This window comes from Ruditapes philippinarum, unplaced genomic scaffold (genome assembly GCF_026571515.1).
Source record: "Ruditapes philippinarum isolate M1 unplaced genomic scaffold, ASM2657151v2 ctg7034_1_1_1_1, whole genome shotgun sequence".
Lineage (NCBI taxonomy): Eukaryota > Metazoa > Mollusca > Bivalvia > Venerida > Veneridae > Ruditapes > Ruditapes philippinarum.
The window spans coordinates 16482-28277 of record NW_026853658.1 but is presented as its reverse complement, the minus strand read 5'-3'; the positions used below and the strand labels follow the sequence as shown (position 1 = coordinate 28277).

The following is an 11796-nucleotide window of genomic DNA, read 5'->3' as shown; positions in this document are numbered from 1 at the left end:
TGAAAGTGTTAAGTTACAACAACTAAAAAAAGGTAAAAGAGGGTTCATTTCCCTCACTTTGTAATCTTACATTTTCTTGTCACACACACATTTACTAGGACGACAATAAGTTGAGTTTTTGTTTTTGTTATTTTTCTGTATATTGCCTGTTGTCTTGTTGTAATACCGCAATTATTATTATTATTAACATTTTCATTGGTTGTCTGTCAACTCATTTTTGTTTGAGGTGGCGCTTGCTCGCGCAGTCGTCCTTCTTCTTTTAAGGTAGTTAAATACAGCGACTATAGATAAACAAACTTATTTCGTGTTTAATATTAACATCTATATCACTCTTATAATACCATTGTGATATTAATATAACATTGTCATCTTGCTGCCCAGTAATTACAATGTAAATGTATTTGGTACTTTAATTGCAAAATTCTTATAACCACATTATCTCTTTGAAGTGTATGATATTTTAAAAATGCATGATTAAATATAGGCGACAAGTTCTTCCTTTCACCCGCATAATGTACAACCTTTTTATAGCCACTCATAACCTTTTCAAATACACTACAGTATTTTAAATCAATACAGTTTTGTGTAACTTTGGCTATGCACATATTTCTTTTAAACTTCAGTTTATAACGTACTTGATTCATTCCAATCAGGAAGAAATCAACTAACGATGTAAGTTTAAGCATTGTTATAAAGATTTGAAATGTCACGCAAATCATGTTTATGTTGGATTATTCTATGGAGTGCTGCTTGGGCTGGTAATGTATCTTCTTTTGATATTACATTTTTAATTTACGACAACATTAAACAACATCAATCATCGTGAGCGTTGACACCTTTTAATGCGTTTATCTAAACGTGCATAATACGTTATTACAATATATTGTCGAGGAAATGAATAAAACACTAAAATTAGAAATTGATACTGAAACATAAAATTTATATTAAGAAATAATAAATCCCAAACAGTGATTTTACTACTCAATATAATCACTGTTTGGAGTTCGGATGCGATGAATCATATCACGAGGGCGTAGCCCGGGTGATATAATGATGCGGATCAGAACGACAGTGATTTTATCAAGCGATGAAATCATCGATTTGGATAAGTTATTTCGATTCTAACACGACACCAACAAATAAATGCTGCCGTACCTGATATAAAACTAAACAGCGCCTGATTTGTTTCCGTACTTATTTTCAGCGCGTCAAATTTTAGTGGTTACGTCACACGTATAATAATTACGTCACATGTCTAAATATAGAACGACAAACACTGATTTTATTGCAAAATACTACACACTTTTGGTTAATAGGGATAAATGCGGGTCGTGTTAGAATAAGAAATAATGTAATTTAATACAAACTCATATGGACATTGCGAAAAATGTTATGCACATACTGTCAAAATTATAGGATATAATACATGTGCATTTTTATATCTTACCGGAGAGATAGGTCAAGCTAGCTTTTAGCATAGCTCCGTCGGTTACGCTGCCTGTCCATCATATCTTTGGAACGCATAATAAAGACACTGAAACAAAAGTCATGCGGCAACATATTTTAGTACAGAGGATGTTAAGATTTAATCTTTAAATTTGTTTATTATAGTCTCAGCTGACATTCTCTCAAATGAAAGCATGACATGGTTTGATGCAAAGGGAAGAGGTAACTTTGCAACACCCAACATACTAGTGAATAGTTCAACATTTATCGTAAATATATCAACAGACCTAAATGATAACGAGGAAGTGTGGGTTGGATATTTTAAAAAGGGGACGGCATTTGCGTACATTGGTGAGTACAAATTATGTTTTGCAAAAATTCCGCACTAAAGCAATCTGATTTAGAATTATTTAAATCAACTGAATTGACACAATTGAACTACAATAACATTTTGTATAAATATATGACAAGATAAACTTGATATAAATTTTGTTTGTATAAATGAATGATGATCAACTTTTAAGGTAATTAGCTTTTATTTTTTCAGAAGGAAGGGGAAAACGTGACAAACTACTGTCATACTACTATTTTGATGCAGAATGTATTTTCATAATTAGGTGTTTAAAGGGGGTATTGGTTTACGCCAGTTATACTCGATATATAATTCTAACGAAACATACTTTATTGCGTTTAAACTTTTATGTTAATGAATTAAATGTTTTCCGTTAAAGTGACATTATGCCCATCCAAGGGTATAAAGTGAGTGAACTGGTGAAGGTCAAAGTAAGTTTTCATTTTGCAATAATTCCTTTTAATTTAATAATCAAGCTCAAATAAATAATAAATAATGCACAGATCCAAACGAAATTTCTCCTAAATATCCATTATAATTTACCTATAACGCTAAGTTTATAAAAAGAGTGGGGCAGTCTTTTTATATTTAAGCCAGATTTATAATTTTATCCTTAACATTTTCCAATATCAACTGCTGGTCAAACACCATTTTGACAGTCAATCTTTTGAAATATAAAGTCTATTCAGCTCAGCTTGACTTTGAAAATATAAGCATAATGTCACTTTAAATTAACATTTTCACCAAAAAATGTTTATACATTTGGGTGAACATTTAATACAAGACTTTGTAATGTATATATAGGAGCAAGTGAAAAAGTTGACATATGTATCAACATTGAAAACACGATTTTTAAAAATATCAAAAGGAGCGAGTAATGAAGCTGAAGCTGAAGCATATGTAAGGATAAAATATAAAAATATTAAAAATATTAGTAGGAGTACGTTAAGAATTGACATGTGTGTAATAATCTTATATACAATTTTTAAGTATCATTAGGAGCAAATTATTGAGTTGTCTTTTTTAATCACATATACGGAATGATAAATCTGTGACGGTAATTAATACAGTAATGAAGTATAACAACTTGTTGATACAAATTTCAGGATGTGGCTTTATAAACAATGCAAAACCCACAATATTGTTACCGGAATCTAGAAATTCACCTGGTCTTTGCTATTCGATGTGCAATAAGTATTACCATCAATATATTGGATTGAACAAGGATAAGGTAAGCTTTCAAAATTACAGAAGCAAATACCGTATTTTCAATACTCCCAATCGCTTTGTTTTGATATTCTATTGTTATGGCAATGTGCATTATGTTTTGCGAACATTAAGTTGATTTTCATTATAATAAACATTAAGGAATGTTTTGTCATGGTCAATTCATCGTCGTATATATATACAACAATAGTATAGATATGTATAATAGTATTTTGCAATGCCTGCGGGTAAAAATGAAACTTCTTTCTACACTTTTCTTGTTATAGTGCTTTTGTATGAAAGAAAAACCAATTGAGAACATAAGTTTGCCCGAATGTGATATTTCACCAAATGGAACTTGGGTAGCTGGCGGAGGCAGTGAATATATGTCAATTTACGAAAGGCTGAAGACAGGTAAGCTAAATATTCATTTAAGTTAAGCATCAAAACTTTGTTTTTGTTTTTTTTCCCGGGAGATGTTGTGTTAATTTAGCGCGGAATAAGGTAGTCTAGTACTGGTGTAACTCTCCAGGAACGATGGTTGGGAAACTACCCGCTATATGACTGATATACTGTTGGAAAAAGGGCGTGAAATGAAACAAACTAACAAACATCAAAAGTTTTTATGTTCTGCATTACATGTATGTATATTATGTGACTGCTTATTTGTTAGGAATGTGCTCTTTGGTATAACATTTCACCTTAGTATTTCTTTTTATTTTGAGTGTTGTAACGTATAGTCATAATATGACTATAAGTTGTATTAATGATTATGAACATTCAAAAGTAAGCAGGATATTCTGTTAAATAGAGAAAATAAAAATCCCTAAAGGAAGTCCAAAACAACAAAAGGCTCGTTTTGATTGAGCCTGTTGATCGTCGGTACTGTCAGTGCAAACAATCATCCACTTCTGCCGAATGTCCTACTAGCAGATCATTCGGTAAAATATTAATGTCCTGCAAAATGACTTGCCAGCAGGAAATTGGGTAAATTCCACTGTCCTGCTGAATGTCTTATGTCGATCTTTGTAATTTTTTGAATAATATTTGGATATTATTATATCAAACGTCTACTACATTTTTTCTGAGGTTTGTTTGAATTTCAGAAATGAATGTAGGAAGAAATAAGGACAATGAAGAGTGCTTAATTTTTGAAAGTAATTATAGACTCTGGTGGAGCGACTGCCATCATAGTTATCTATCGTTATGTTTAAAAGGTAACAGTTTTACGTATTTCGTTAAATAGACATTTTATAATTCTAAATTTAATGAGTATTAGGTATCACAATTTATGTTGAGTAACATACATGTTTACTTAAAACTTTCCGAATATGATGTACGGCCAGTGGTAGTCTGAGTAGCCAAGAAAAAAATCAGTCACCAGTAATAAAATTTATTATCAGACCTAGATCTTTTTAATTATGTATAAATAACGTTCATCGACAAACTATGCATTTTTTAGAACGATAGTAAAACAACGGGATAAAGTCAATAACATGATGGTTCTTTTACGAGAAATCAGAACTCAAAAATTGCAAGGCAGTCTGAAACAAAACAATATTAGTGTGTTTTTACATGTACCGTAACGTAAAATTTGGTTAACTCAAATCTTTATTTGGTAGTTATTCCTGAAAATGCAGTCATCGAGCAACAACATAACAATGTCAACATCCATGATTTGTATAAGTGTAAAAGAGGTTAAATGATATGTTTAGTGACACTGTGGAATATTTCCTAGAGACAAGCATTTTGCTTAAGTACATTCCTTATTTTGTGCAAATTGTATAAGCTGTAAATTTACAGTCTGGAATTTCTTGCACTATAGATCCGTAATCTTATGTTTGCTCGTATTTCGCAATTATTTAGAATTATTTAATTTAATTGTATTCTTCAGTTATGTATTTGAAAAAAAAAAAACAAATATATAACAACAGAACTTTTGTTTGTTTGTGGTATAATTTGCGAGATTACTGTTTGCAGGGCCAACTCGTTGAAATTTAATTCCAAAATTCACAAAAAATACAAAAATAAAAATAAGTTAAATAATTAAATAAACAAAAAAAGATTAACAAGTTCAGTTTGTACGTATTTTAGGCTTATGCAAATAAGTTTCAGTCAAAATTGATAAGTCTAAATAGTTTACATGAAATGGCGTTGATAGCCTAAAGTTTTAACATAGTTTGCTCTAGAATTTTAAATAAGCAATTCTTAATTGAAAATGTTGCTCATTACTGTTAAATTATGACGTTTTACTATGTGCTTTATTAAACACAATACATCGGCTTTGATAGTTTTGCAACTCTTCAAAATAAGAAATGTTTTTTAATAGATTGATCGAGTTTGTTTTTCGTAGAATTTCACTTATCTACTATTGATGTCAAAAAACACAATATGAATGTATATAAATATTCTCGTTATCATGTACAATAAACCAAAGTACTTTGTCTGCTTCTACTGGGATACTTATTAAAGGTTGTCAACTCTGTCATTTTACTGTATGATTTATCGTCACCATGCTTAGATTATTGTTTATCATTTAAAATATGCAGTTATACTACTCAACTTTTGCTAAGCACCATATGTTTGAGTGAGAATATTTTTGGGATAATTTTATTAACGCCGTGCAAGATGTTTTAAATGTTGATTTACTGTTTTATCAATTCACTTGCAGGACGAATTTAACCATATAAATGAGTTTTACAGAAAAAAGGATTGACCCTCTCTTTGAAGATTTCAGAACATGCAGCGTGTTTTCAAAATTTTGTTTAATTGGATTTTTGTTGACGCTCATTCCACATGAGTTCTATTGGATTTTAGTCAGGTATGCGAGCTGGCCAATCAATGCGCTCAATAGACTCCTTTTCTAGGTAGTCATGGATCACCCTGGTCATATTGGGGCGAGCATTACCGTCCATTAAAATGAACTAATTGCCGAATGATCCAGCATACAACAGAGCCTGGTTGTCTAAGATGTCGTCTATGTATCGCTGATCTGTCTTATACGCTACACTTGTGGTGATATAAAATTTTTATTTTATGCTTTTCAGTGGATTACTGATTTATCCGTGAAAATTATATTTGATAATTTCACAGTGAAAATTATCAAAATATAATTTCACTTTTTTCAATGACTAAACTACTTTTTAAGATTTTCCCCATGTGGTACCTCAATTTTATTTTTACCGACAATTCTGACAATGTCAGGCTGTTAAAAGAAATAGCAAAGCTGAAATAGATAAATAACTTAAATGTCAAAAGTAACACAGAGAGAAAACTTACTTCTATTCCTTCAAATTCCAATCACCAAATTTTGTCTCTAAATTTTTTTTGTTTCGTTTTTACAGTCTGAAAAATACATTCCTTCCCCATGCAAAACGGGCTCTTGATGACATTTGGGCATATTAAAGTATCCTACGAGCAATAACTGCCGTATGCTTTATGAAAAATTGAAAAGCATTGACAGCCATCACTCGTAAAATAAGTTAAAACAACCCAGCGTTCCTTCAGCAAGCTTCCAATTTTTCCATTTTTCTAGCTCCTTTTCTGAATGTTTTCACTTCTGTCAACACTTATTTTTTGTCTGTTACAATCCTCAAATAAGTTTTCTTTCTTTTAAAAAGGTGTATGACTAACAAATCCAAATTATATCCTTCTGAATCTTACACAATTATTTTCCTCCCATGAAATACACAACTTTAAAAAATGGCTGCCGTTTACATTTTAGAAAGCCAGGTCTAATATAAATTCGCAGTAAGTAACAGAAATATGGATGGATGGTTGGAATTTTCTCCTGCAAGAATTGTTTGTTTTTATGATTAAAACAAGCGATCATTCATATTTTTTTAATAAAATGAATAAATATCACCGTCATTTAACCTTGATTGGCGGACTTATTTTTCAGCTCAAGACTTCTTGTTTTAAATGAGAAATTCCGTCTAAATGGGGCTCTCAATGGGGGAAACAGATTTTAATATTAACGTTAAAATTATGGAAATTTCGTTTTAACTTGTTTTTAAGCATAAAATAAAAAGAAAATTTGTCTGTTTGTTGTGTAAGATGTAATTTTATTTCATCTCGTGAACTTTAAAAACAGTATTCTCACTCGTGGCTACGCCACTCGTGAGAATACTGTTTTTAAAGCTCACTCGATGAAATAAAATTTCATCTTACACACAAACAAACAAATATCCTCTATATCTTATTGTGTTTAGCAAAAGTTGAGGTATATATTTATAACATATCTGCGTATATTTTTGGCCTTTGCTATATGTGTATGTACTTATATCGGTGAAGTAGCTTGATTTGAATGTATTGATTCTTGATTTATTAAACTTTGTATATAAAAAGACATATTATTTTAATCGATATCAATAACATTTACATAGCTCGGGGGACTGAATAATATTCAGTGAACATGTCTAAAATTTGGTATTTTGCAAGGTAAATCTGTTGAATATTATGATACAAAAATCACTGCAGGGAGAAGCCCAGAATTAAAACATTTATCATACGTAATAATTATCAATTTACAATTACCTGGGTACTGTTTTGACCGGCTTAGATAATATCGACGGTCCGGACCTTTAGTTGGGAAGACGTTCGAATTGTTTCAAATATAGTCCAGTCAGTCTGTAAATCGACCTCAAACAAATTGCAACAGAAAATATTTTACCTGGTATAGAAAGTATATGGAATAACATGAATCATATCAAAAGTCTAGCAAAATCTAAGTTGCGCAACATAGAAAAAAAACGGGTTTTTAGCGCGTTATTTTTTGTGATTTTTTTCTGACGACAACGGTCTTCCATAGGCGAACAAAGCGTCTCCGATACTCAGAATAGCGACTGCATAATGGCGACAACAACAACAAAATCAGTGTAAACAAAATAAATGTCAGTAAAGTACATTGTAAAGTGGGTTGGTATATTTTCCTTAAAATATGACAGATCATAATAGCAATTATTAATCTGGGGTCGTAAGTTTATTATGAGTATTTGTTGAAAATTATTACTTGCTTTACCAGTTCGTTATCCGTTGAAGGTCAACAGGTGTTTCAAGCGATCTGTATTATACTTTTCATGGAAAACAGTTTAATTTATATAAATTACAACTCTGATTAACTCCTGTCTTAGTAAACATTCAAAAACGGCCTAAAAATGTGTATTTAAAACAAGTTAATTTCGACAGTATTTTTAAACTATGGAACGCCATTATCACTTTAATTATGACGAATTACCTTAAATAATTTCTGAATACTTTTATCATGTTTTATTGTTAAATGTGTATTCAAGGTTGTTTTTTGGTTGTATTTTTTAATAGTTTTTTTAAAATTGCTTTACATATATAAAGTATGTAATGTTATTATTATTTCAGGGGTACCGCTTTGAGGTAGTCTTCATTGATTTTGAAAATAAAAAAAATCCAGTAAACTATATGTACACTGAATGAGTAAGTTTGCTTTCCTGTGCTTACATTTGTAATATTTTTACATATGTAACACAAATATCAAACATTATCTTTTACTAGTTTAAGTGAATATTAAACATGGATGAAATAGAGCGTCGTATGCATAATTCAATATATCTGAAATTATTTTCAGTTTTTAATAGACATAGAAGAAATTTATACATGAAAAGGTGACATGAAAAATTTATCAATAAACAAACGTAATTTCTAGTTATGGTTCATGATTGGCGATGTGTATAAGTTCAAGGTGAACATGCACAGTTGAACCATAATTTAAAAGAAAATCTTTTATGCATACAATAGCACCTGCGCGAATTTGAAAAAGTGCATTACGTGTATAAGATTAATTCACAGCGATATATTAGTATTTCTTTCGGAATGCACACCTAAGTTTAATATAGTATAATTTTATCACTTTTAAAATCAAATTTAAGCAAATACATGTAACAATAAAAACATCTGTGTATTCTATAGAACCTTGTTTCACGTAAATATGAAAGTAAGATTCTAATCCTTTCTAACTTGAAGTAATTTCTATGTTACAGATTTTATCAACACACCAGAGCCAATGGGTATGCCCGATCTTGAAAGTGTTCTGATGACACTGTGATGTATACAAGTTAAAGGTAAAGATGCATAGTTGAGACATTTGTTTCACAAATCACTTTAATGATATTTTTCATATAAGCAAACTTTTAAAGTGTGTCATAAGTTCCATGTAGTACTATATCAGTACACATATTTTTGAATGCATGCACAGATGGGCATTAGAAATGCTTAAAATTGAAATGTCACATTTTTAAACTCAATATGTGACTTTATCTTTACGTTACTTCCAAACACTTTTACCAGTAGGTATTTTATATTGATAATTTTAGATTAAAACCTTAGAAAATAATAATAATATCTGTCATATATGCAGTTCGGATCGGAATATCCGTCCCAAGGTGACCCGCCCATTGGGCGGTAACGAGGCTGTCGAGTTACCGCACATGGGCGGGTTACCGAGGGACGGATATTCCGATCCGAACCGCAAACATATGTCAGATATTTTTTCTTGCATATTTTACTATTTAACATTATATTTTGAATTCTTTATCTTAATTTTCAATGGGAATTTATGGCATTACAACCGAAACTATTTTCGTACAACAGCGTATGAAATTACAACTTCATTCATAACGGTAAAATTACGTCATCCTAAAAGCGTGACATTGTACAGCACGCGACTCATCTGTCATCCCCTATGCCAGATGAAATTTCCGGCATGGGTAATACTAACGGAAACGCCAGTCTAATATGCAAGAAAAGTGTGTCATATCAGCAACTTTGATCAAATAAATACACCTAAAACATTTTAAGGAAAGCCTTTTAGGAAAAATGCATCTTATAATAACACGTACTGTTCTTGGATAACTAAAACAATACTTTCCATACTTGATAAAAGGATACTTTTAAAATTAAAATTAATGACAAAAATATTAAAATAATCTTATGTACTCAAGTCCAATAATACATGTCTGTATAAATTCTATATATGTTTGGTTGGAAGCGTATATATATTTATATATGTTGAACGAGATCCAGGCGCCGACAGAATCACTGAGTAAATTTAAAACAAGTTATGTGAATTGAACAAATCCTTAAATTTACAAATAACAACACATGGATATTGCACGATTGAAACAAGTCTAAGCCATTCATTTTACATGTTATATAACGTTTCCAGAGTTCACCGTGACAACTATTGTTAAATATTAACGCTCTAACCTGACCAACGCGGGTCAAGTTAGGAAACCACTATTTTATTCTTAATAAGATAAGGAGGAAAGTTGTGTGTTCGACTGCCTAGTGTATTCATTTGCAGCACATTAATAGGATAATAAATGAAAAATTCAAAACGAAGAAACAAACAGTGTGTCTGTGTCTCCCTACATAGAATGAGGAACCTCAGTCAATATCAACAACTGCTATTATAAAATACGTTACTGATGGAAAACAATCCGAAAACAGGGATCCTATAAAAATAATGAATACAACAATATAAAATGAAAATTGCAGAAATTGTTTGATTGAGTATGTTCATCTGGAATAGTTCATAAGTGCAACTGTCTTTTCATGGCGCGGCCATACTTGTCTTTAATGTTTTGTGTTATTATAAAATAAGTCAGAAACAGTCACATAAAGTTCAATTTGAGTTGTTTTTCTATATAACATAATACAATTGATGCATTGCATTTAACAAAGCATTAGATTGTGATCCAATTGCATTCAAATGAAGTAACTAAGACAAGGTTGTTACATGTCCTTGTACATATCGTTTAAGTCAGCATATTAGCAATTTCGGTATGAACTTATAAACGAACTATTTTTGTTTATTTAATATTATGTATTATAATCGTCACTTGATATTTACTTAGATTCAAAGGAATAGATTATATATAAAAAAGCCCATTCATTTATATATATATATATTTTTTTTTTGTAAATTGATTACATGAAGTGAAAAGCTTTATTTTGCTTTGATAACATACCTTTAAGTAACCACAGCATTGATCTGCAAGTTGCATTAGAAGCATGAAAATGAAATTTTTATCTAAATTTAGATATGTCATGAAATTGCTTGGGAACTGTACATTTAGACAATAAAATTTCTAAATATCGTGATCACCTTTGTATTAAATCCAATATTGGATGGAATTGTTCACATTTTTCATATGTCTTATTGGTTTTCAGATACCTTTTAGATTTAGATATACATGTACAATAACAATAAAATAAACAATTCATAAGATTTTTTATGTATACAATAACAATAAAACAATTTTTAAAATTTTAGATATAAAATAACAATAAAACAAACAATTTTAAAGATTTATACAATTATACAATAACAGCAACACAAACAATCTTAAAGATTTTAGATATAAACAACAATAAAGGTTAGCCAACAATTTTAAATATTTTAGGCATAAAATAACAATCAAACAAAGTTTAATAGTTTTTAAGATATTTTATATAAAATAACAATATAACAAAAAAACCATCTTTAAAATTTAAAGATTCGAATTAATAAACAATTGTTACAGCAGAATCGTTATGGTCGTTGCTACATTTGAAACATTTGTTACATTATTAGTTTCCTTGTATTAGATATTGTCAATGTCATATGGATCCACCTCATTTCAAAGGTATATCTATTAATTATATCTACGATACACAAGATTTAATCCGAATATTGAATTTATTTTGATAAATATCATTTATATTAAGAAAATTAGGTGCCTGTAGAAATACTTCAAAAGTACCAGTTGATGTATACGCAA

The 11796-nt window shown here is 30.2% G+C and overlaps 1 protein-coding gene across 2 annotated transcripts; it reads left to right on the top strand.

The window, feature by feature from the left end:
* Window positions 1-578: 578 nt before the first annotated feature.
* Window positions 579-4512, top strand: LOC132737463 (uncharacterized). Of its 2 annotated transcripts, none has more exons than XM_060724753.1 (5): window positions 579-672; window positions 1612-1797; window positions 2905-3029; window positions 3292-3418; window positions 4111-4512. In XM_060724753.1, exons 2-5 carry the CDS (start codon window positions 1641-1643, stop codon window positions 4248-4250), a joined length of 549 nt encoding a protein of 182 aa, XP_060580736.1. In that variant the 5' UTR covers window positions 579-672; window positions 1612-1640; the 3' UTR covers window positions 4251-4512. The 2 variants fall into 2 exon arrangements, with proteins under 2 accessions (XP_060580736.1, XP_060580735.1); XM_060724752.1 differs by having other exon boundaries at window positions 634-758.
* Window positions 4513-11796: the final 7284 nt, after the last annotated feature.

Excerpts from the sequence above, each read along its gene's own strand:
- LOC132737463 (XM_060724752.1), top strand. The coding sequence starts at position 704 with ATGTCACGCAAATCATGTTTATGTTGGATTATTCTATGGAGTGCTGCT. Across the intron at positions 759-1,611 it reads ATGGAGTGCTGCTTGGGCTG|TCTCAGCTGACATTCTCTCA; the intron begins GTAATGTATCTT and ends TGTTTATTATAG. Across the intron at positions 1,798-2,904 it reads GACGGCATTTGCGTACATTG|GATGTGGCTTTATAAACAAT; the intron begins GTGAGTACAAAT and ends TACAAATTTCAG.